Source organism: Anas platyrhynchos, chromosome 9 (genome assembly GCF_047663525.1).
Source record: "Anas platyrhynchos isolate ZD024472 breed Pekin duck chromosome 9, IASCAAS_PekinDuck_T2T, whole genome shotgun sequence".
NCBI lineage: Eukaryota > Metazoa > Chordata > Aves > Anseriformes > Anatidae > Anas > Anas platyrhynchos.
In genome coordinates this window covers 13,407,381-13,434,664 of record NC_092595.1, presented here as the reverse complement: position 1 = coordinate 13,434,664, position 27,284 = coordinate 13,407,381, and the positions used below count along the sequence as shown (strand labels likewise).

The 27,284-nt window shown below is 41.0% G+C and overlaps 1 protein-coding gene across 4 annotated transcripts in view; it reads right to left on the bottom strand.

Moving 5' to 3' along the window:
* The window catches only part of LOC101803486 (glypican-5), a 414,617-nt gene that overhangs the window by 130,793 nt on the left and 256,540 nt on the right, over positions 1 to 27,284 (bottom strand). For all 4 annotated transcript variants that reach the window (XM_021268756.4, XM_038183389.2, XM_027464054.3 and 1 more), the window contains one exon: positions 17,714 to 17,834. In XM_021268756.4, coding sequence (XP_021124431.1) covers positions 17,714 to 17,834 — 121 coding nt within the window. The remainder of the gene's footprint in view (positions 1 to 17,713; positions 17,835 to 27,284) is intronic.

The window sequence follows — 27,284 nt, the reverse complement described above, 5'->3', positions numbered from 1 at the left end:
AACCCAGCCCAGCCCAGCCTGCCCCGTCTGACTTAGAGCCAGAGTGTAAGGTGAATTGGAGTGTTAACGAAACAAAAGGAGAAAGCTGGGAATTTGGACAACGTCAGCCATGGCACTGCTCACCACAGCATCCCTCTGGCTCTGCACAGTGAAAAATTATTTGGTTGGTGATAACCAATGGAAAAAAATATTATTATGAATGTCTTATCAATGTATTATCATATGTATTATGATTATCAATGTAATATCTTATGTATTATCAAGACACTAAATCAGTGTTTAAGGGGATGACTATCCAAGTAGCAGACACATCAACTCACGGGTTGGGTGTTGTACTCCCCACCCCCCAAACATCTCAGCTTTGTGTTTTTTTATAAGCTGGAACAGCAGTTACTCAGGAGTGGCTTTATAAAGCCCTCTTCCAGCATGTATAGTAATAATTTGGCCTTGCTAATCACAGGCACTGTGCTGGGCTATGGGGAAGACAGCAGCTGTATTTTGAAAGCTTTCTAACAATGGTCTCTTGCCTATGAAGTGTTAAACAGGCTCTCTTGCATCTGATACATTCAGAGTCATTCAGTCCAGAAACAACATGACTGACAGCCATCAGGCATGTGACATCACTCCTCAATTACACAATGCAATCATTTATAGTTTAACAGTGTGTGCAATACAATGGACAATCCACAGAAAACCACAGAAACTTAAAGGTGGCGTAAGTGACCCTCCTGATCTCTTAATTTTTATTTTCTGGAAGGGCTGGAAATTTTCAGCTCTCAGCACAGCAGGGCCTTTCTGAAATGACATTGACTTTCAGCAAGTAGTCATTAACTACACAACTGGTCCAAGATCACATATGAGACTGCTGTGTACTGTGTGAGAAACACAAATTCTGCTCTAAAACATATAAATGACAGCTCTTTTCTTCGAATGAAGTGAAGCTCTTAATACCAATAATGCTTCTTGCTTTTTACTGTGTTGATTATACAAATACAGTAACCAACACAAAAATCTCTGTTTTGGGCTACGGAGCAATTTACAGGCCCCTCGAAGAGAGAGAAGAAAGCAGTGCTCGGAAAGGGTAAACACAGGCATACCAAGTTTACTTGCTTATAATTCTGACAATAAAGAGTTTAACTGTTCTCACTGCCTAGCCTGGCAAATGGGAACGTTCATCCACATCCTCATTCACCAAACTGCTGAATGGAACGGGGAGCAAAACTGAGCACGCAGACACAAGTGGAACGAGGAGTTCTGTGGGAAGCAGAACTCAGCCTGATTTCCTGTGGCTTTGTGTTTTGTGGCTGGATTATCTCATATGTAATGAGGCTTGAGATCTGAGCGAAGCTTTTCTTGCAGCTGGGCCACTCAGAGTCCTCTTTCTCGTTCCTACCCCTTAATGTGGATTCTTTGGGATGAAAGCACAGCCCACCCTGCAGCCTTCCTGTCAGCTGGGCACCGAGCTGGGTCTTGCTCTCCTAACACTGCTCCTGATCTGGTGCAAAGATGTCTCTGGCCCATGTGCCAGCTGCAAGAAATGTCCCGGCTCCTGATCCATGAGTATGCTGAGGGAGCAGCATTTTGCTCAGCAAACTTTCCCTGGTATTTCCCTGGTATTCCTGATGTGGCTATTTCCCCTCTTTCTAGCTTTTTCAATTGTCATTAAAAGAATCTGAAGAAACCTCAACTATACATTAAAAAGGTTGTTCATTTCCTAGCAGAAATTCCCCATTTTTTGGAATGAGAAATGATGAGAGGCGGGAAAAAAACAAACAACAAATCCAACCACCTGATCTTTTAGCTTTAAGCTATTCACTTGCTAAAGGATAAAACCTTCATATCTGAGGCGAGATGGGTGGGAAGCTCCATCGTCAAAGAAAACAATGAGCTGCAAGCCTGCCCCTATTTAAAGATACCACACAGGATTTAGATAGCACGATATTAGTGCAGAATGAAGACTGCACAAGGCAGGCCCAGAGTGAACAGCATGGAACTAATGTGTAGACCTCTACATTTTTTAATTAAAAGAATCTAGAAACAATAATCATGTCTAAAAACTCCTGAGAGGCCTGAAAGAGTTAGGACACAACATCTCAAGGACAGAACATCCATTTCAGTTCTGCACCCTTATAAAGGTCATCTGTGAAAATGACAAAGTTAAAGTCACAAAAATGTTTAGTGACTTGGCATCCCAACAGCATGAACTGCTGGTAGATTGCTAATAACCACTGCTGTTTATTAAAATGCCTTAAGGCCAGTTACACTGGGTCTCACACTGGGTTGTGCAGGGCACTTGTGGCGTGCATATTAGTTACCATACAAATGGCATTCCCAAAAGCAAAGCTCATCCCCCAGCCTTTTCTTGATAGGAAATCCCCGTTAAATTCTGTGCAAAGGGCAACTGTGGGCCAAGGCCTTCTGTCTGCCTCTGCCATGTACAATACAGCCTGCTCTATAGTTCGGCCAAGCAAACTAAGTTTGGGAAGCTGTGTTAAATCCAAAATCCTGAAGGGACGCTTTTGCCCACTGCCTTAGTCAAGAGCCACAATAAGATACTTGGCAGCAGTCTGGTAACAGATGAACCCGAGGAACTCCATCAATGCAACTAGAAGTTTTGGCTCAGATCAGGGAAGTGCTCCAAAAGCAATGCCCAGACAAAACACATGGATGAGCTTCTAAACCTTCAAAAGAGAATGCTGTCTTCTCTAAAACTGGAGTTAAAGTTATTACTATCTACACGTGAAGATGAGTGCAGAGCAGACAGGAAGGGAGAAGGTACTGCCTAAGGATCAAGTACCGAAGACAGAAGTGCAGCAGGCCCGGGGGCCTCGTGGTGTCCAGAGTGAGCCCTCCAGGTGGGAACTGAGCAGAGTACACCAACAGATGCTCTGTGGATGGCCACTGACTTGTCCTCTCTTACACAGACAAGAAAAACTCACGTTAATAGGAAGTCTCAGGTAACCACCTGACAGAGTTGTCAGTGGCACACAAGCGTTTGCCTGATCAGCTGCTTTTTGACTCTGCTGTCGTCAGCTAGTAATGATCAAAACTCTGCATGATCAATACTCAACATATCTGCATATACAGGCCAACGAAGTGGGTTAAAACCGACAGCCTTCTGAAACCTACCAAAGCCCAGACAAGATGGAAGCCCATTCAAGCTGTTGGAGTTATTGCATGTCGTTTCTGTCACATCTAGAACGCCGAAGAAAGCCACCTTTCGGAGTGGCATCCTAAAATGAAAGCCTGGACTGCCACCAAATACTGCGGACTTGCAGGTGACAAAGAGTATTTTGGGGTGAGGGCTACAGGAGGTGGTCAAAAGGTCTGGGAGGAGGAACAGGTCTTCCTCAGTATCATGTCATCAGGGCTGATGTCGCTGTTTTCTGCTTAGTCCTGGACTGAAAAGTGAAAATATGGAGCATTTGAATTCTCAGGAATTTTTTATTTTATTTTTTTTTTAAGAAATCAAGCCCATCTGCCCCTCCAGGAGCCAGACTAGCACTGTCTTTTCCCATCACTCTCATAGGGCTTATTACAAAACGGTGGAATAAAATTGACTGATTTAGCTGCAGTAGCACAACTGTCATGTACTTTTTGCTCCAATGATCTAGGGTTTAATCCGAATCCAAGGTAGAAGCCAGGGAGTAAGCGTGAATTTGCTAAATCTCCCATTTGTTCCCTCTGACATACCCTGAGGTTTCAACTCAGCTGAACTTGTATTCTCAACCACTGCGAATGGTCGATACAGCAGGAACAGAGGGATGCTGAGAAACAGCTTTTGGGGTGATGTTAAGATTGACCCGAATTCTGGGCCTGCACTGGAATAGCACACCCCCAAACCACATCCTCTTTCATCCCACACTGGAATCTTCCATTAAGAAGCATGTCCCCATGCTTGCCCACACCCACGCAAACATATGGCCTGCTTCACAGCCCCAGGGATGGGGCTCCACCCGTCACCCGCCACCCTGTTATCGCTGGAAAAATCAAATGCTTCATTTACAGGAAGGAATGGGAGGGAGGAAAGGGTAGGAGAGAAAATGAAAGCAGGAGAGCTAAAAAGCAGACTGAATTTTCTGGTGCCTTCTCTCATCCTCTACAATTCCTACCTCCACAGCTAAAGCACGCTGGGGACATTCTCTGGGACCCAGGCAATTGTGCTAATAGAAACCAGACCTGACTTCCTCTTTTAAGTCCACTTCTCAATCCCCTATAGAAGAAAGAGGCTAAAATATTCTCAGGGATTCAAACAAACTCCTCAGGTATTCTCCACAGACCAGAATTTATGTGGATTTGAGACTCCAGCAAAATGATCTTGTTCTTTCTCTCTCTCTCTGTACCAGCCAGAAGGAACTAATGCATTTTGATCATCTGATCTCGCTGAAATTGCTGCGAGCCCACCAGCAGGCTGCTCAGCAATTGCAGACAGTTTAACTCCTGCTTACTGGTTTAACTGCAGCTTGACAGTTCACATTGAACTATTTCGGAAAAACCCAGATTACAGTCATTCATGTTTTCCCCTGCTTGAACTCATTAGAAAAAGCATCCACATACAAAAACAAACAACAAACTGTGCTGGCTTAATCAGGGCAGTGCAACAGCAGAGGTACAGTTAAAACCCTGCGTACAGACAATTCCCAAGAAGAACACAGTGCCCTGCATCCTTTGCCCCATTTATGCTCTCAGTGCATCACTCTCAGGCACTTCATCCAAGAATCTTTTCTCAGGAATCAGATTTGCCATATGTGGCAACATGTCTGTGTAGTCCAAGAACTTCTGAAATGGGGGAAATTGGCAATGAGAGAAACTTCCTGCACAGATAAAATGGGCTATGGGAATGTGGTTGAACTTGACCACTTAAAATGTTGCTGGAGGAGCAGGCTGGCAGGCAGACAGGACAGCTTCAGCTTTCTTGAAGAATAAAGAAAAAACAAAACAAAACCAAAAACAAACAAAAAAACACCACCATAGCATTTACTAGAATTCACACATTGCACAGAGATACTTTTTGCCTTAATATTACTTGTTTACTACACAAGAGTATACCTCATCATGCAGGATAAGACAGTTTCTTATTGTCCTTGGCCCTACCAGTCGCAGGTTTTGCCTTTAGCTTTATCATACATTTAGATTTTCTTCTTGAGTTTTACACGTCTTATTTGCTCATTTGCACTGTTCAGAATTCTGCTTTCTTAATTTTGTTACTTTTGAAATTAAGTGCTTTTCCTTTGCTGCTGAACTGAGATGTTTAATTAGCCAGATTATCCCATTTCCTGCACCCATGACTTTCTGTTTACCGTTAAATTTAGAAGCTGAATAGGAACCTCATATTTCAAAAAGTAATTATTCAAGTTTTCAAAACAAATTCAGTACATTTAGTTTTGTTTGTCTCCCAAGTAAGAAGCAATGCATTATATTTTGTTTGGATTATTAGTTCATACATCACATTACAAGCCCCAAAGATATTTTACATGTATAGTAACTACTGTCAACTTTTTAATACACTAACTACTTGGAAGTGATTAGTGAAACTAGATGGAAAAAAAGGAAAAAGTATTTTAACCAGTTACGAAAATAATCTAATACAAAGATATAATATTGCTTCATATGGTTCATGGACAGACTAAATGAAGTCCAAAATTGACCTGTAATAGTTGAAGTGATTCATTTCAAACACCTCTGTTAAGACTTCTGTATCGTGCTGCACAACTCAAAATTACCCTTGAGACCAGAACTTCATGCAACAAAGCCCTTTAATATTAAACTTATATTCAAGTCACTGGCACAAATGGTCAGCTTCATCAAGTGGTTCAAAGTGCCTGCAGCATGTTGCGGCACTCAGCCCTCGCTTTATGACTTCATCCAGGCCCAATTATATAGTCTAAGAAAGCCAAATCCAAAGCTTTCCATTTACCGTTCTGAAATCCATTTTATATTATTAGATTCTCTTATTTCAAATGCCACATCAAATATGGCTCAGCGTCATTTTACTGCAGTGAAGCACAAGGCATATTTCATTATATTATCCGATAATTACATTGTTTGTCTGCCAGTTCACTCCCATGAACATGTCATTTTGAAAAACTCCACTGTGAGAGGCTCCTCTTATAGATACTGAAAGGAACAAACAAGACACAGAGCCCTGAAATGACATTGAGCCTTTCTGATGATGTTTGCAAGGCTGATATGTATCAGGACATATGGCAGCATTCGAAACACTACATGCTTCATATCGAAAGGCTACGTTCTGGAGATTTGCTTCTGGCTACTAAAAGCTGTGTTCAAATTTGACTATCACTTCAAACCACTCAAATTAGTTATTAGGCATACTTTTGTAACTGTAGAAAAGTTCACCTCACATAGAAAAAGTCCTCCTCGCATATCTTCTGTATCAGAATTACTAATAAATTAGAGCTGTAAAACTTCTTTTCCAAATGCTGGAAACAATGCAATGTGTGCATCCATTTCTTTTTCCCCGGGCACATGAAGACCATGCAGAGGCCTACACAAAGTTGTCTTCAGACGTGATTGAATTGTGTAAGACTGAGGACACGTTGTGGTTGCTTCAAAACAATTCAGTCCTGTTACTCAGCTCTTTTTGGGACCATGTGATGTGGTGTGCACGCTGCCGTTAGCCTGGGATGCAGGAAGAGGTGTGCAGGAGCATGTTCTGCGCTCCTGTACAAGGCAGTCACCTCTCCCAAGGTGTGCCTATGGACATCTGCTGAGTGACCTGCATGTTGAAATGCCATACTGAAATGAAGCCTTCCGGGGGGATAAATGATAACGGATTGGCAAAGGTTAGCACTAGCCTTGTCAGAAAAGCCTCCAGAAGTCCTGTTATCATCAACGGAAAGGGGTGAGATGCTGAGATGTGAGTTACACTCTGGAAGAAGGCAGCTCCTTCTGTGACAATTGTGCAAAGGGTTTAACCTCGGAAGGCTTACACCAGCGTCTGTATCTCTCATTTTTGAACACAGCCTTCACTCAAACATGCATACAGTTATATACAATGTGAATAGCCCACAGAATTATTTATGTCCCTAAAGTTAGGGATGTATGTAAATATTGATTCTGGGCGGGAGGATGGTTGTACATGCTGGGTCTTGTTTGCTTACATTACCCTTTGTGGACACTCACTCTATTGATGTATTTCTACATCAATAACCTCCTGTGAGACCTCGATTGCCGTAGGAGGCTGAGACCCCAGCTTCTGCCTTGCAGCGAGGCAGGCACCTTCTGCAGCTTAGGGGTGGCTTGTGCTTTGTGCCCAAGTGGGGACAAAGGCGACTCAGGTCTTTGGGGTAGGGAGACATACTTGCACGAGGCATGTGGTGACAGACTCTCCATGGGACAGCATTCCTCCAGATTGAGGACTGGCATCTTTGCACAGCTCAAAACTGATTTTGAGAAAGCAGTGATGAAAATGTGTGATTTCTACATGCAAAGTAGCACTGTCTTACTCACTCTCTTGCGTTTTTCACTTTGCTATTAATGTAATAGCAGGGCTACCCATTTCTAGAGGGAACTGGTGGTCTCCTGGGTGACTGTTCTGCATAATGACAAGTTCATCCATGACATCTGGGATTGGGAATACTCAGCCCCAAATAGATCCACTCCCACGTAACTGCACTGAGGCACAGGCTCATTTCAGATGCATGAAAAAGGCAAGTGAAATAAATGTATTATCTCACTTAGATCGCATACAGTCCCAAGAAGCAGGAAAGATTGTAGGTGTCACAAAACAGTACATAGTAAATAAATCATATTTGTAATGCAATGCACTTCAGTTAGCCTAAGCCTGGGGCGTTTAGGGGTACAGAAAGTGAGGGCCTGGACGTTTTCAGGACTACAGAGTTCAAATCTCTCAGTGGCATTTTTAGCAATGAAATCACACTTAAAGGTAGCAAGTGTCCCACCTGCATGCTCAGGAGTAGGCTGCACCAGAAATGCACAGGAGCCACAGCAAACAGACCCTTACACACTCCCCACTGCTATTCAAAAGAACAGCAAAGTGCAAATATTTCCAACCATAACACCCAAGGCTTTTCTCAGCATCATGCACACAGTAGTAACTTTTCTCCCAGGTATAAGCGTGTGCAAATTCCGCACTCTGCACCTGAGCAGGCTGCTGCCTAGCCTGCACTCTCCATCTGTTTATGTTACCCTCACTGGTGGCACACGGGCAGGACTTGCACAGGGATCTGCTTCATGCGAGACACGGAGACATGCTGTTTACTTCGGTTGCTATTTCCTTTGGATGTTTTCCTATAGGAAGCAGGAACTTCCAGGTATCCCGCTATCAAGTCATTATATAACTGCTCTTGTTTTATACACTGGAACATATTTCAGTGTATAAAGGTATAAAGTGCCTGTTTTGTGCCTAAGAACTATTGTCTACAAATTCAAGCTGGACCGTGAGAATGTTATAAACAGGAAGAAGTGAGGCACTAGACGACTGGTGTACTTATTTTCACAGATAGAAGCAAGCAAGCACAATGCTGAGGCGCCAAAGAGAAGAGGCATATATATGCCAAAATATATGCCTCTAAAAATATTGCTAATGCATTTTTGAAAAAATCCTTATGCCACTGGCTATTACTTATTACAGCCCTTAACATAAACACTCTGTGGGGCTCTCTGTATTTTGTCATTTAAGCATCATGTAGCCAGTGCATACAGCGTTGACTTGGACTTTTAAGGGAGGCTGAGGAAAGTCACTCAATTCAAATGTGCCCAAGTTTGCATTTAAGACACAGATGCACAGTATTTCCCAATGACTTCCACCAGTATTTCACCTCCTAGGGAAACCATTACAAGTTGCAGTGACAGAACATCTCTTCTAAAGGTACCAACCTGGAAAGACACCGTGGGGAGAGTCTTAATAAGAAGGGGTCTCTGAGACAACTGCACCAGCTCCTCTCCAGTGTATAACACAGAAGCTAAACGAGTCTATTTTAAGACTGAATTTATTTAAACTGACTAATAATGCTATTGCATGGTAGCACTTCTACTTCAAACAAGAGGATTGTCCCCTGTAGTCTGTGCTATTTTAGTAATTACAATGGAACGCCTCCCTAAATAGAAGCGAAAGGCTATTCCCGACACTGCCTCTCCAATATTTGGGCTTTCTTTCTAAAACCAAAGGCCAAGGAAAGGAACACTGGCAGAAGAGGAGTGCAGATGAAGCACTCCTCTGACACTGCCTTGGGCAGCAAACGCCTGGGAGCAGCTGGGGCAGCCCGGCTGGGCAGCAGCAGTAGCGGGGGGCTGCTTGCCCCGAGCCAGCACCAAGGGCGGCCAAGGTCCCGCTTGGTGAGCAGCATCAGCCACTACATCCACTGAACAACCTCTCAGAGAGACACCTCATCTGGACCTTCTCAGTTCTGAATTTACCAACTCGGGCTGCAATGCAACCCAAATTACTGCTGGAAACAGGCTGCTTGCCTCAGCTGGGAAGTAGCAGTATACTTTACTAGCATAAACATTTATCCACTTGTTACAATCAGTACAGATCCACTAGAGCTTTACAAGCGGAATTTGACTAGTTTTCAGCTTTTTCTCTTACATTGTCTTTTGCTACCTATCCCCTCCCTTTAGTACTTGAACACGAGGAGAGCGAAGTGGCCCTGGTTTCTCTTGGGGAGGCAAGGAGCCACAGAACTTTCATTAATAATGGAGATGTTTCTTCTTTTGCTGCCTCTCCCCTCACCTCTGGCAGCCCTCCCGAGCCCCCCGGGCTGACCACGTCTTCTTAGAGGTCCCATGGATGCTTCTCTTGGGGGCACACTGCAGAGGATGCAGAGGTATCTTGCTGCTGCCCCAACGTGAGTGGAGAAGGAAAAAACAGCTTTATGCATGCGATCACTGCTACACTTCCCAGTTGATCTACTTTGTCCCCAGGTGCAACCAGCACCACTGGCTAGGAAGCAAGCTTTTCTCATTTCCCTTGGTGAACCGGGTCCCACGCACGCAGGGGACAAGGGCAGCAGCCCCAAACCCCACTGGCTCTGGGTGCCCACACCAGCTCTCTCCTGGCCTCGTGATGCTGCACCGCATCCCACCACCAGCAGGGCAGACCCCAGCGAGACTCAAGCCTCCTCCTTGCTCCCAGATATTACACCTGAGGATCCCAAGCACTTCTCAGCTCACCCGAGAGAGCAGACATCAGCTTGGGTTTTGCTCATTAGCTGCAGATACAAAAGAGCACTCAAACCAAAGGACAGATTCTGGGGATTTTTTGTTATTAAAAAAAAAAAATAAATACATATTATTCTTTTCAAAATATGTTTTCCTGTATGTGAAATGTTTTGGCTCAGTTATAGATTGAAACAGTAGCTCTCCCCTCCCTCTTCCCCCACTTGGCTCAAGTCTCAACTGTGACTCAATATGTGATTTTGATTTATTAAGACTAATTTCCCACAATGAGCAAAACAAAACACATACAATGGCCCATCTGGGCAAATAATTTCTGAAAATGCTTGCAAGACAAATAGTACTGCATACTCTGAGACACAACACATGAATAATAAACGGGCATTTTAGCATTATATATTTTCTAGCATATAATAAGATATGCTGGATTTACATAGAGATTCAGATTTATTTTAAAACATTTCTTATTTTAAAATGTTCCATTTTGGTTTACTTGAGCCAGTATTTTACATGATTTCTGTCTGTATTGAAGTCTCAATGCTGTTTCTAATACTAAAAAGTCTTTCCTTGACCCTAATTAAGACTATTTAATAATATTTCAAGTCCCTGTATTAAACAGAAACAAACTACCCACAGACCAGGGGCCAGCAGGCACACTGATTTCAGCTGGGGGTAACGTACACCTCAGTAAGCACTAAATGGCAATGTTAACATATGCCCCCTGTGAAACAGTGCTCCGGTGGTGGGCTTTTCACAAGTCCCTCCATTCTGAATCACAGGCAAACATCTGATTTTGACAGCGGTTTTAAAGCCACAGCAGAACCAAAGTTAGAGCTGCCAAACTCCTTCTCCCTTTAACGCCTAAGGGCATACGACAAAGCAAAGCCACTCTCACGCCGCCAAGGGACTGGAGCTGCCAGGCCGTGAGCTCAGAGTTCCCACAGCCCAGGTGCAAAGCCTGATGACCCTATTATTAATACCGGCTGTTTTATCTGCCTCTCAAGGTTCCCAGACAAAGACGACCTGAGTACTTTTTTGTAACCCCATGGCCACGTCTGTGCGTTTCCGGGAGGAGCACAGCTGAGCTGCCTGCAGCTACCAGCTTGCCCTTGCTCCCTGCATGCCCACTCCACAGGGATGCTCTCCCAGCACCTCACCTGGGTTGCCAGAGTCAGAAATGAGCAAAGGCACAAATTTATGGTCTCAAAGCAATAGCAGTTTGCAGAAATCTAAGACCAGCATACAGTTTTGAGATGTCAGATGCCCCAGCACACTACTTGAATATATTTCTTCTAAATTTTACTCCTTCTGATGGCAGCCCTGACAGATAAATGCTCCCAAGCAATCAGCAACTTCATCTTGCTTAATTGCCTGAGATCTACAGCTTTTATTGCAAGAAACATTTCTTAGTGAAGCATCCCCAGTACCACGTTCTCTGCTACATGCTACTATATCCCAATGCACTGCTCTATGATACACTGCTTTGCAAAGATGGCTCTTATTGATTTCGATTTTTCTTGGTAACAAAAGAATCCCCCAACAGTCAGGCAATGCTTTGTCTCAACTGTGATTGACAAGTCTATGTAAAAACGTTACAAAAGGGAAAAGCTTGGAACTTCCAGATGACTTGCTAAGAACTATATATGACAGAAATCTGCCAGCTCTTTAAAGAAACAAGAGAATACTAAATTGCTACATGATTTTTGTTTACTTTTCCCAGGCTGACAGCATTTATGTATCTTTCCTTGCTTTAATCAGAGACATGATGAAATCTGATATCTCCAATATTTTTGTACAGCGTATGTTACATATATACATGGATATTTCCTAAGAGATGGAAAACCATACAGAAGGCAGAGAGAAGGATTATACTCAGTCTTTGAGTAAGCTGGATATTTTCAAGCATTGGCATGAGTTGTTTCATTGCATATGGATTATGAAAAAGATCATAACTTATCTCAGAGCTGGGCATTCAGCATCTATATCTGGAAGCAGAGAGATGTCTGATCCTTAGCAGGGAAGAAGAAAAACAGCCCGTGAATCTAATAAGCATGAACATTTAGAAAAAAAAAGGGAGAGATGAGAAACAACTCTGTATAACTGATGAAATAATTTGAGTTGATAGTTTATCTCAAGATATGGGTGAACAATTTTTATATGGCAGAGAATGGGAAATAAAAAAATAAACAGCCCAATTGTTCTTTCCTGGCATCATAAGACTTTACACCTAATTGCTTGGAGTTCCATTAATTCTATCTTTATTTTCCTGAAATATGTGCCCTTTTTTGCGGCTATTTACTAATCAAGCGATGACTATTGTATTAATGCAGTTATCACTTCTGCTGTTTGCATTTGGAAATGAAGAATATAAGGTCTGTTACTGCCTTTACAGGGAAGTGAATTCACAAAGGACCAACACAGCTGCAGAGGTGTTTGCCTCAAAGAAAATCTCACACGTAAACCGCGGGCAAGCAGAGGTGTAACTGATCTTTGAGATTTCTATCACCCAGACCACACAAAAACCTGCACTGAACAATCAATGGTCTCTGCTGTGCCAAGGACCATTTCCACCCAGCTGAGCAGAGATGTGAGTCGTACATAATTTGCAAAATGTAATATCAGGCGTGGGGTCAGCTGGGCGGCATCTCCAACAGGCCATGATGGCATGCCTCTGGCATCACAGCCTTACCCCTCCCGTAGTTCTGTATGGGGTATCCATCACAGAAATACCTGCAGCAATGAATCCTGAAACGTGTGCACAACTTAGTATTGCACTGTACACCCTACACATCTCGGACTGGCCCAATCTTTCAGTGTGTCTTTTTCTACCAATCTGTGCATCTACATTAACTACTGCCTTCCAAATCACACACACAGGCTGCTTGGTTAGCCAACAAAGAAAGGATGAATCTCTCTAGGATTTTCAGATGTCTTGCTTCCTACTTTCAAAAGTACATGTAATATGGAACATCTGAAATCCCAAACAAACGTCCAAAGTCTCCAAATGCTTTGGACGGAAAAAGAGGACCTGTTTTGGAAATTCCGACATAAGGCATTTCTAGAAAAGCTGTTTTATTTGGTAAGAAACACGTGTCTTTGAAGGTTTTGCTATGTGCATGGGAGCCAGCAGTAATATTTTCAGCCTATTGGGGCTGTTTAAATCCCAAGTACTAGAAGCAATATAGCAGCAATCTAAGATGTCTACCTTCTTTCTATGTTTTCATTGGATGAAATGAAGAACAGACTGCAAGTCTGTTCTTCCAAGTCATCTACAAGTTTGGATAAAAATCAAACCAATGTGTCTCCACTTAAATCTCATATAAAAAGTCTATAATGTAATAAATTTTATAGATGTCTGAAAAAATATATACACATTTAAATTAAGTAGTAGTTAAATGATTTATAGGATTATTCTCTATTGTCTAACCCGATTAAATTCACATTCAAGATTAAATTATGGCTAGCTCTTATTATTGATAAGAAACATCTCAGTGTTGTTTGGAACTTTGCTATGATGGCATCCTTTGTATACAAATCTAAAAGGAATTCTTGATATATGTGTTTCTATGTTCAGCTGGCAGATTCATGTGACTTCAGTCGGAAGAAAAAAAAAAAAAAAGAATATATGGGTCCAGATTCAGGAAGATTTGATTTGGCATCACTTTCATTTTAAACTCTAGGATACTGCACTGAATTACAGCCATGCCCTAAGCATCCATCTCTGACCGACAATACCAAAACACACTGTATTCTAAAAATCTGTTCAGATCAGATTTAGACTGACAAAAGACAAATAAGTTAAACTTGTACAATACTTGTATTATAATCCTTTGAGAGTGTCCACGCAACTTTGCTAGTTAAGTTATAGTCAAAGCTTTTTCCCCTTTCCCTAACATGCTCTTTGCTTTCAATGTAATTGATCCTTTGGGATTTTTAACCTTAGCCTCCAAACCTCTTGTGTTTGAACTGTGAAAAGCATTATGCTGAAGGAAAACACTAAAACATATTTAAGTGTGATTATGTGGCAAGAAGTAGTACTCCAAAAAGGGACAATGTGGGATTTCATGTTTATTATCAGTTGTAGTTCACATCTACTCTACTCACACACAAACACAAAAAAAAGGTGAGGAAAAGATATTATTTTAGCTTCTAGTTCTTCAAAATCAACCTAGGACTTCACTTGATTTTTTTTTAATTTTTTTTTTTGCATTATTATAAGTAAAAATTACTGTAAATTGTAACTCAGTAATTCTATTGACATGTGAGTCAGCAGCCACAATAAACCCTTCAAAAACCTTATCTGACAGGGGTGCAAATAACAGTAATTGTTGAGTAGTATTCACTGAAATTCACCTTTCTTATGGCTTTGCAAAAAGGTTATGAAATAGCCTGCTATTTGCATAATCATTTTGTTTTAAAAATAGTATGTGGTGAGGATTTAAGACCCACATGAAAAAAAATGAGAAACTACTGTAATCTCCAATAAATTGGCACTTCAGCCTAAATCAAAGTCAAAAATGGGGGAAGACAAGCATTGGGATTATTCGTAACATGCTAGAGTTGGGATGCAACAATATGAACAGTAATACATCACTGAGTTTTGTCTATGTCCTTAGGATTTAGGACCAATGAAGATATTAATCCCTTTATATTTGTGGATAAAGTCATAATTAGGAGCTAACAGAGGAATGCCGGCTGTGTACCAAAGACTCTTGGTTTTGGATTTAAATGAATCAATACTTTGCCACTGGAGGAAGGCGGCGGCGGCAGGCTTGGTGATGGGGAAGGGCTGGGGTCCAGCAGTGGGAGACAGAATGTGGAAGAGGGACTATCACAGACAGCAGTACTTAAACTTGCTCCAGAAAAGCTTTGGAATTGCTGAGCTAAGGCACATCTTTTAGAAAAATGAATCCTGTTGATCTGAACATAGCTGTAGTGGACAGTACTCCCCGACCTAGCAAATCGATCCAGCAGATGATTAACCCGACAGTCCAAAATGCACACTGCTGCAATAGAGACAATCTGAGACAGACAGAGAGCCAGCAGGTCCAGGCTCTCTGACAGATGGATGCAGCAAGCCTAGAGCTTATTTTGTTAAGACAGAAATTGTATTTTTCTTTTTAGCTCTCAGCACATCTTTCTCTTATCCAAGAATATTCTTTCTTCTGTGTAGTTCAGCAATATTAGTTAAGTAGCAGAACATTAGTGAGGCCTACACATATTAAATCAGCTCTGATGGACAGTCTGTGCAATGCTTTGTTCCCTGCTCTCCAGGCTTCCTGCCTCTCTAGGACTGGTTCTGCATATGAAATACGCAACCATTGCTAAAAGTGGCATTGCAAATTTGAAATGTTTCTGGAGATACAAAGATAACGTGTTATTTCATCACCGCTTAAATTCCACCACACCTACTGCGTCCAAATTTTAAAAAGAGAGAGAGAAGAATAATTTGATGAAAAAAATCAATTTGCCCATAAAATGAGTAATGGGATTCTGTATCTCTCTTCGTCTACACACACTATTGATGACACTTTAAAATCCTGATTTAATCGGCTTTTCAGTGTCAGTTTTTATTTGTATATTAATATCACAACTGAAATGAAAACTCAAGAAGCAGAAAACAGCTACACATGTTCGATGTTATATGTGAAAGCCTTAGATATTTAGCAACTTCTTTGATGCTTTGATCTCTGAAGAAATCTTACTAAAATTATGATCAAAGGAATTTATATTATTCCAAGTACTTAAAACGAACGATCTTAGGGCAATAATCAGTATTCTGTTTAATCCTTCACCCTTGGAATCCATTATTGCTAAGCACCTCAATCTGATGGGAGTTACATTTACTTAGGGATGATATTCTCCTAAAACAGAATTAAAAGTAACACAAAGCAACCCTTCCAACTTATATGAAGAGCTAGGAAGAATTGGATTTTGTTTTTCTAACTAAAAAGTGGTCTTTGAAGATATTTTTCAAATGTATGTAACTTAAGAAAAATGGTATGCAGTTCCTTATAAGATTGTTCAGGTTTTTTTTTCCTACAAAGGAATAGAATTTCCGATACACAGCTACTTTTAATTTAATCTATTGCTATTTCCTATTGTCAGTGTTTATAGAGGACGATTACACAGATGGATATATCTAAAACTTATAAAGTAAATTAACACTCTGTTTGATAGCATGCAAAGGCAGATAAATAATAAATTATCCTTTTCATCAATCTGACCACATAATGTCTATTTCACTGTAATACCAAGTACTGCATCACACTGGTTGCTATAATCCCCCATGGCAAGTTAAATCAAACAGCGTGATACAAAAATCCTTAAACTGTAGCCCACAGAACACAAGAGTCAAGCCAGATTTAACAAAAATGCTAATTGCTAGTTAAGATTATGGATTTATCACCATTGTTGATGAGAGGTAAGGGAGGGCTGTACTTTTCCAGGAGCAAATAAGAGATCAAACCATGACTCCCTGTCACAGACACAGTCTTAAGAAATTCCTGCATCCTGACTAAGCAATTCATCTTCCCATTTTACCTGTGCAGATTATTTTTCTTCTTCCTCATCCCACCCACAAAGGTGGACTTTAATCTTCCAGTTGTTTTCTACAAGCAGTTTATATCCCCATGCTCCATCACTCTTTAATGGTGAAGGATTACGAGCAGACTAATGTGCAAACACATCTGACAGTGAACACTCTGTTGTAAGCATTCTTCCAAGTTGACAAGAAAACATGCCTACATTAAATGAAAATCAATCTCTGTTAAATCTGTTAGCTCCAGCTCACTTGGACTAGCACTACCATAGGAACTAAGAGGTGTGCTGAAGCAGTAAGAGCACAGAATCATACAGTTGGCTTTGAAAGGCTGCAGAACTACTACTAGGACTGCAAGTGCATCTGGGAAAACACAAACAGTTGATAGAGGCAGACAGATTAATCTTGCATCTGACAAACTCATTGGTAGGTATCTTTCCTTTGGGGCTGGAGGGCCTGAGAATAAGGCTTAAGGAAATGTTTTCAAAGGGGTACAATTGATTCATCCTGGAGTGCCTTCGGTCCTGACTTGAGCATTCTGTGCAGTTCAGTTACCACATGGTTATAGACCCATTCTGTCTTTTCATCTGTTTGTACCTACACCACTGATGACCAGGAACCTGCACAAACAGCACAATACTCCTCCAACACAGCGATACCATGGGACTCCAAAACACCCTCACACACCTTGACCCTAGGCACAAGCTTGATGTGAACAGTGGTGCTCTATGTCTCTGGCACACCAGCCCACAGGACAGTTAATCAACCACTATGGGACAACACAGAGGAATCAGAGCAACTTCCAGAAAAATAAATTTCTCTCGTTAGAGTTCATAATCCAGCTGGCACAACAAAATCTCTGGATGCCTTTAGCAGCAGGCCGACCCCATGACTCTTTCAAGGCTCTGATTCTCGGGACGCGTAACACGGGAAGCAGAACCACTTCGTGTTTCTAGCTTCAGCTCTGCCATCAGACCCAGTGATAAAATGCTGGTATCTCTAAAAGTTACTTACTTGATTAAAGTGCTGAAGTTTATCAATTAAATTACTGATGAGGGGGTCTAGTCCTCTGACTTTCAGTTCTGGATTATTAATTTGTGCCTTCAGTCCACTGGAAACAACTCTGCTGGTGTAACTGAAAAAAAGAAGAAGAAAACATCAGTGACTGGAACCACATCCATCAGAATCAAAAATCACATTGAAGGGAACATACAAAAGTAAATATTCTATAAACGTTAATAGAAATTTGTAGTAATTATTTATGGTTTTAAATACACCAAACCAGAATAAAATCAGTTTCTTGTAGTATCATCACTTCAGACTTTTCAATTCACAAACAAACATCAATTTTATAAAGCACAGAGGTTCCTTTCATTCATAATTTAACATTTGAACCTTATAACCACCATTCTCAAGTTCATTCATGAAACAAGAAGTGCTGATAGCTTCCAAAAAATCTTTCTTCCATAATCACAGAAACGCAGGGGACTTAAGAAATAAACTAAGTATCATGACATCGAAGTAAAATCCAGTAAAATGGCAGCCTGATTTGGAAGAAATTCTTAATGAAAGACTGAGATTGGACTTTTCTTGCTATACAGTTTAAAATCAAACTCCCTGGACACACTGTAAAGCAGCATCTGTTATTGTACCAGTGGCCTTCACCATGCCTTATCCATATTATCAACCTCCTCATAAAGTATCCATGTGCAGGAATTCTGTCTAGCCAAGTCTTGCTTCATTTGAGGAGCAGCAGCTGTTCTCACAACATAACGACCTCTCTGTTATCAGCAATCTTCTCTCACTGAGTGCTGACTGTTAGTTACTGTCAGTATCCAATACACTGCAGCGTAAAAACCAAATTGGTCTGGGCTTCCATCCATGTACTCTGATGGATAAAATTCCAGGGCGATCCAAGCTTGGCCTCTACTTCTGAGCATGTCTTTAACACACTTGAGGAGGTGATGTCATCTCCACATGTACACTGAACCCAGTGCTTCCTGGAAGCTTCTACATGTTGACTAGAGAGTCGATCTATTCAAGTGTGACTGAAATTCAAGCCACCCACAGAGCCCTGAAAATACAAGAGAGATACAGAGCAACTTTTTTTTTTTTTTTTTTTTGGTGAGTCAAGTTTTTGAGGGCTCTGTGTAACCACCATCATTAGTTTGGCACTCATTTGTCACAAGGCAGATCACAGATATTTGCACAACCAGTAAGAAACTGGAAAAGAGCCTGTTCCCAAACCCAGCTGCCTTAGACTGTCACACATGCCTGGGAGGAGCCCGTTAAGATGCTGCACTGGCATCTTTACCAAACTCAGGCAGGAATCAGCTGAGCTCCTTTAAACAAAGGCCAAGAGAAACATCCTGCTAAATCTATCACTTCAATCATATCTACAAATTTTCAATAGCCCAGGTGTTCCATCAGTTAATTCTTCATTAAGACCAATTTGTGTTGAAGCTGAGGACAGCACTTCCAAGATGAAAAAGTGTCCAAGTTCTTTCTTTTTTCTCCAGCAGGGAGAGAGGTAGATCTCCAAATGTATTTTTGTTTCCATCCTAATTTCACCTAGGATGAACAACGAATTTAATGCAAACTGCTGGCAAAGCATATTACAGTATACTGCTGTTGAAGATGTTGTTGAAAAAGAGAAAGAACTGAGCCAGGTCCACCTTTTCAGTAAACTGAATAAAGTTCACTCCTCTCAGGAAAGAAATAAAAGGTTTTAACAAAGAATTGAAAAACAAACAAACAAGAAAAAACAAACAAACAAACAAACAATGTATTTTTCACTAATAGCTGGACAGCAATGAGAAAAGGACAAACATTAAGGAAAATGTATTTCACTAGGTTATAGGTTTATGTTCATGGAACCTTTTAAAGGTAATGTTATAAGTTTTCTTGATGTGTAACTCAGAAATGTAAAATAATCCAGAAGTATAAAATTTCACAATGCAATGGCATGTGCAAAACAATGGCCAGCTTCTGATCTTATAAGTAGACTCAAGCAGTGGGAGCAATGTCCAAAGGAACAACCCAGCTAAGGCAAGGGAGGTACGGACTGAATCAACCCCCTTAAGGGTTCATTTGGACAACAGAGGAAATGGCTCCACCTTAGCACACCTTTAGCTTTACCTGTACTCGCAGATCAGACTACAGGCTGAATACTCATTGTTGTGAATTAGGTGACAATACATGGTTACCCCTGCAGGTGTACAGGAACAAGTGAAACAGCTTTTTGAGATCATCCTATTGCAGTACAGAAGGAATTCGGATTAATGAGTCCCCACCAGTCTGTTCAGTGATTCCCTGAGCGCATTGCTGTGCCTAATCAGAAGCTCAAAAACATGAGCAAAAAGCAAGGGTTTACCTTTTCATACTCTTGACTGGTCTCCATTCAAACCCTGGCTGAAGTTAGAAGTTCTCTAGAAGCTTTAGTAATTACATTTCTGAATATAGAACTCAGAATTGCTTTTCCTCTGTTGCTGGTGTTGTTATTATTGCTGTTATTATTATTATTGTTTGTTTGTATTGTTTCTTTGGCAAATCATACTCTTTTTTTTCCCACCTTGTGACTCACAAGACCCCATAAAATGCCTCTATGTGGTATTACAAACCTACAGCACGGCATGGAGCCTGCATAAACATGAATGATTCAGAGCCAGCAGCAGCATTAATGCCAGAGTCCTCCATGGGACCCAAAATATGGAAAGGCAGTCTCAGTGAACCCACTTACATTGCTGTTGCTAAATACATACCCTCTTTTATACACATTTTATCAAGAAAATGGAACCATTTTCTATGAATGAGTCTACAGTCCACCAAGACAAAGGGGATACTCATATGCTTCAAGTTCCATCTGTGCTTAAGGACTTTGCCTTTAAAGCTCTAGAGATATGCATAAATTACGCACAGATAATTCCACTGTCCAAATTGCTTGCAATTAGATTTATGACGTTGATTACCAAAATTTCAGATGTCAGAGAAAGCATGCATGAATTATGTGAATTGTGCATCATTTCCCATCCCCTCAGTCTAGCACAGCTTCAGCATGGCAGCCACTGAACATCCAGCTGCTAACACAAGGCTCCAGGACATCAGAGCTGGCCTGGCAGTGGCCTGCAATGTGACCTGCATGGCTGGCGATGCCCAGAAAACTAACTACAGACCTTTGGCAAAGGGACATAGATGTAACCTCTTCACCAAATGATGTGAAGAGAGGCAAAAGACCTACTTGCAGTGCAAAGCATAACCAACTCTTGAGTTTCCTTCTAATAACCCACTGGCTCTGCTAGCCTTGTGTGTTCTTACTACTGAGTGATCACTTCTGTAACAAAACCAAGCTCAGAAAGACTGAGATGAACTGAAAAATAGTGAGATTCAGAGGAGATGGGCTACAATTCTTTAGAAGGGCCAGGGCACAGAACTGAAGAGGAATCACCCAGCCAGTGAGAATGGAGAAATTCCTCCAGTCTATCACAGCCAGGAACCAAGACTGCACTAGGAAAAGACATCATTCATACCCATCTGACCCGAACTACTACCTTGCAGGCAGTGAATCTTCCTACCAGTGCTGCAGCACGTCAAAATAGTTTGGAATAAACACTATACATTTCTCGAAAGATAATCTGATTATTTCACTTCTTTGCACTATCTAAAGCATTTTTTTTGTTGACATCAGATCCTGAATTACTGGAAATGTACATTAAGTAGGAGCAGGAATTGGCTTGCTTTATTTAATAACCTGCAATTTAACTGAAATATTGTAGTACAGAATTGTTAACTCTGGTTACTGCTCTAGTACTTTATTCATACTAGACCCAGAAATGTCAGTAGGAACGGTCAGGAATGATATAAAAATATTGTCCCTGCAACAGTCCTGAAAGTAGCCATTACATTAGAGCCCAAGGACAGCACATACCGGTTGAATTCTCTTCCATACCTTTAAGATTCACGCCAATGTCATACCACTAATCATTTGGGTAAAGCTATGATGCTTTAAAAAGCAAATAAACACACCCCTCAAACCACACTTTACAGTATTTCAGAAGAACAATTTCAATTATTTTATATCTCAGCTAACATAGCTGCTTGCAGGTTTACAAAAGGGTGAAAAGTGAAATGCTATGTACACATGGGATTGCATTTCAACTGAAGATACACATTTTTATTTTCTAAATAAATATAGATAAATTAAGAAACTTGAGTCTAAACATTTTTTTAAATAAAACCAGATGCTGTTCTGAAACATTGTGTTCTTTTTAATTTCTAATAAGAGAAGGGATTAAGGCACAGGATTCTCTCAAAGACAAATAGACCTTCTTAAATAGTTCAATACTTTAAAAACAACATCCAAAATGGAAAGGACTTCCAGTTCCAGGCAAACCACTGCAGGAGCGGCATTAGGGATAGATCTAACTAGCAGCTGTATTTAGCCACAATAGCCCAAGGAACAGGGTGCTGTTTTCACACCACTTCCTCCCCTGCTCCTGACAGTACACAACACCAGTCTGGATAAAAGTGTCTGATAAAGCTCTTATCGGAGCTTCTCCAAATATTATTGATCAACCTCCAGCTGGGAGACTGCTTCCATTACTCCACTTTCCTTGGGGTGCTATTACCCTCTGCTGTGCCACTAGGCACCCCGGTGCTTTGATGCAGTGGCTAATGGCCTGTCCTTTTCCGGAATGAAGTCAGCTCCAGCGTACGTACTCACCCCAGGGATTAGAGAGCAAGGCGCCACACCAAACATCGTGTGCTCTGCACCAGGCACGGAAAATTTCTGAATAATCTATACTGGAAATTCAGGATGCCCTGATCTTCAGCTGAGTGTAATTCTGCTAATTTTAGCTCTCTTTCCTCTGTGTATTTGGCCCAACATAGCTGCTTGACAGTCATCGTGATTCTTATTTAATTGTGGGAGAAACTGAACATCTAACATCACAAGGCAAACCTGAAAATCCTGGCCTCACACTCTGTTCAGAAGAATCCATGAATTTCTGTGAACATGTCTACAGGAAAGAAATTGCTCTTGATGAAATAGTTTGTCCTACAGAGCTTCCATATAAAATACATAAATATAAATATATAAAGAATAAAATACACTGGCTACAAAATGAATGATACATTTGCTGAGTTCTTTCTCACTTGCTGACCACATTTTTTGGATATAATTATGCACTATATATCACCAAGAAAGAAATCTTAGAACAAGTATTTTCCAAAATCTGGCATACATTTTTTCACCAGTTTTGTTAGCACTGCTTGAATAATTCTGCTGTGATCACCAAGGCTGAAACGGCAACACAACACCTTTCTGAGACATACTGGTAAGCTCAAACAAGTAGTGACTAAGAGTACTGGTCTGAAACTCACATTATGCCATTTATTTCTTTGGAGTTGTAAAAATGTGACTGTCCTATTTTCTATACGAAAGTTGAATATATTCTGTACCCCCCGAAACCTGCTCCACACAGCAGAAAATCACATTAAAAACCTGCAGACTGTTCCACCGATTAAAAATGTATTTTTTCAGCCTTCTAAAAAATCAACAGCTGTCCAGCAGCCTGCTAAAGCGAGCAAAGTCTGAAGAAAGCAAGCCACTGATTTTATAATCAACAAAATCATAAAACTATTGAAACAAAGCTAGACTTTACAACAACCATTTCACATCCAGCTCTGCTTTTTTTCATCTTTGTGCATAAATTCTTAAACAGGAAACTATTCTAGAGATATATGTTGCCTGTAAAACCACCCAGAAGTAGCTAGCACTATGCGAATAATAACTATAATGAATTTAAATTATGTCTTTTCAGGCCCATATGTCTGAGAGTCAGTCATTCACTACAGGCTCTTATTTGCTAAAAAAATTCTGAAGTAGCCTGTTTATTTCTGCAACATACTCAACACACTGTCAGAGCAGACACCACCCACCACCACTAAATGACTCAGAGGTTAAAGGGTTAGAGGGGGAGAAGGGAGGAAAGAGCTTTGAATGTGTCATTTAGTAGAAGCAATGAGAAATATGGATAAGCTATTTAACCGGCCTTGAGATCCACTGAACAATTAATTCAGTTACATTAGGCATGGTTCACCAGATGGTGTGTTTTGTCTTATATTTATTCATAATTTGACCCTTGGGCTGGAATGGTTTGCCTGAAATTCAATTACGTGAATCCACTGCATATCTACACCAGGCTGTTGTGTCTCCAAGTTTGTAATTTTTGAACCTTTCTTGTGTGCATGCGACATTCTGACCTACAGGGCTCTGCAAGGAACGATTTTCTCCCAGTTCAAAGCAAGCAGAAATGACCAGTAAAAGCAGTGACAAAAAAAAACTACATGCTTGAAGAATGAGCTTGAAATGATGCATTGAGATTATCAGCTCTGATCCGATCAGCTCTTTTGCCCACACTTCTTCACAAAAGGAAAAGACATGCAGAACATACACCTTTATATGTTTAGACCCCCTGTCTGGTCATTGGAGTTATATGTGACTCAACAATTAATTTCAAGGAAGCAAAGAAAATGCCATTTTCCCATCGTTTTCTTGTTGCTTAAACCCAGTTCTCCTGGAAGAAGCGCCAGCCTTTGAGCCAGCTATCCCCAAGCTGTCCCATGTGCTGAGTCTGCTGCTGCCCCGGCCAGCTCTTTCCATCCTTGTCATTAAAAGTGACCAACAGGCAGATAGGCAGTGGTTCACCTCTGAGCAGCTAGCTTCCCAAGCGGCTCTCCTTGGAAAAATGCCTTTATTGTACTTGTCATTTCTGTCACAGTTTAGAAAACCTGGATTATGGTCATTGAACACCTTGGCTGAGAGGTCTCCAAGAAAGGAATGGTCAGTCCTTGACACTGTTCTCGAAGAACTACATCATCTTGCTCTAAGTAGTCACAAGAAATTAAACACTTTATTTAGAAAGAAATACACCTTAATAAATTTACTGTCAGGTAACCAGCAGCCAGGAGGGGCTAAAAAAAAAGTTTGCAGTTTTTTTTTTTTTATTTGTCTTATAGTTCAGCTCATTTCTACCTAACCATCTTGAATATCAGTGTGTAAGCACTTTATAGAATTAAATCTTTGAAGATTTCATGACTATAACGTTCATTCAGTTAGTGTGATACGTTAGGTCCTCCTGCAACCAGCACCATTAAATTGATATACTCCTTGTTTATAAAAATGGTTTCTGTAAGGCCTCTGCTCATTGCAGAGCTACAGGAAGGGGAGCTCGATTCCACTGAGCAGCTGACAAAAGCCTTCTCTAACAATTAACGTCCTGAGTGTGCACTGTGTAAGGGGCCATTCTGGGAACTCTTTCATAGCTCCAGATTTTTCCAAGCCTTGGCATGCAGCACTGGAGGCTTCTGGATGACTGTTGGAAGTCACATCTGTCAACTTGCTGGCTAACCTGAAAATTAGTGGGGCTTGTTTGCTTGCTTTTAAGGGAAGAAAAAAACATAATTTACGCCAGTGTACAGCAGGAGGAATTCTACTGATGTCAGTGGAGTTATACTAGTGTAAAACGTGGATACATCACATGAGAATTAGACCCTTTGTGCACAAAGAAAACATTTCTTGTGTTCTTAATGATCAACTGAACACAACTAGAAAAATATTTTCCAAGAAAAAGATTTATCTGTTTAAAAATACCTACATAAAGGGTTCATTTTGAAACGATTAAGTAACTGCCAACAGACTACAAGAAAGCTCAAATCTAGCACATAATGAGCTTAGCTGCCCTGAAGATTTTGTGAAGCAGAACTGACACGATGTGAATATCCCCTCTGCCAGAACTATTCTAATGGGCTTCAGTGGAAGTTTCATAAATAATCTTGTTTATTAGTAATTATGGGAAATGATGAGACAAATGCTGTTTGCTAATGGGCTAATTCCCCCAAAAAAATCACAAAGCCGAAGAGCATTTATATTTCTTCTACACGACAAACAGAAGACCTCCTGCACTCGGGATTATAAGGGCAATTTTAAGACTGCAGGTACAAAAAGAAGTTACTAGGGTTTCAGATGACTACATGATGCAACCCCATGAACACATGGAAAATCACAGTGAAGAGCAACTTGATGATGGAGTGAGTGTACATGTAAAAGATCTTACCAATAAAACATGGTTTCATCAGGTTTTCCAGAAGCATGCTGAGTTGCAAAGAACACATGTAAAATGCCTGGAAAGTGCTGTAGAGAAGTTATTACAGATTGTAGGTGAAACAGCCTACTTTCTTTTCCTACATATACAAAAAGTTAACACTACCTTCAAGGCACACTGAAAGCACCAAAGAACTTTGTAGAAGTTAACTGGACAGCCTTTATTGCATTGAGGGAAGGGAAATAAGTACTTTTCTGGACTAACATCAGATAGGAAGGCTCTTCAGCTTAAAGTGGAATAACCTTTACAGGACATGCAAATGTCATTCTTTACTCATCAAAGCAAAAATAAGCCATGATAATGATAGAAAACCAAAAGGTGATAAGCTAATTAGGAACTGGCAGCATAGAGATCAATCCCCATTAAATGAATTTGAGAAACAGAACAGAAAATAGCACAACAAACAAACAGTACACAGTTATCAAAATAACATCTTTGACCATTCCTAGCAGAAAAAGTAAAGCTGAAAAATTTTTTTTCACTAACTCCTGGGCCAGGGGAGAGCATTCTTGAAGTACAAGCAGGAGACTGGAGCTAAATCTTGACAGAGAACCTGATTCTGCAGAAAGCACACGGGAGCACGACTGCCTAACTTTTTAACTTGAGAGATGGAAGACTCATGGAAAACCAGACTGACTCAGCATAAAAGAAAATACAGTCTTGAGAGAGGAGAGGACTTGAACTCTTTGAAAAAAAAATAAAAATAAAAGCAGACTAGCAATAAACCTCATGGCAGCAGAGAAAGAATGAGAATCAAGCAGGAGCTCATAACATAATATTTGGTTGATGGGTCTTTTGGCAGGCAAAGGTGGCAAAGATCCAATTCCCTTTATGGAAAAATCCGGGTTCTGATACTTAAATATCAGGCTTGACATATCCTAGTATACAATAGGATATTTTATGATCTGATCACAGATTTTTTTAGGAAGCAAAAAGGGGAACATCCTAATTTGTACAGTATCAGACAGATGTCACAGGGAGAAGACCTTGCCTGTGGCTCATTAAAAGCAAAGCAAAACAAAACATAACAAAAAGACATTAATGCTAAGAGGTCAAAATTCCAGCTTTCCTCAGGAGTCAGTTTCTCCAAATACACTTAGATACACATGGCAGATTAATGAACGGCTGACGATAACGAACACACAAGCTGCAGCTCTGGGTGAAGGCAGCGCGGGGCCTGATCTCTGACCCCAGCAGGCTGGGCTGGAGCCCCCTGCCCTCAGCAGCCCTGCAGCTCCTGGCGGCTGGCAGCCCTCCCGCGGCAGCACGTGGCACGTGGCCGCCTGCTTCCATGGCCCGAGCTGCTGCTGAGCCAGCAGGGCAGTGTGGCTGCTGCTGCTGACAATCACTGCCGCAATTTCAAGTTTCTCGTCTTTGTTTTTAATGATTGCTGCAACCGTGCTCCCCGTGTCTACTTCCACATC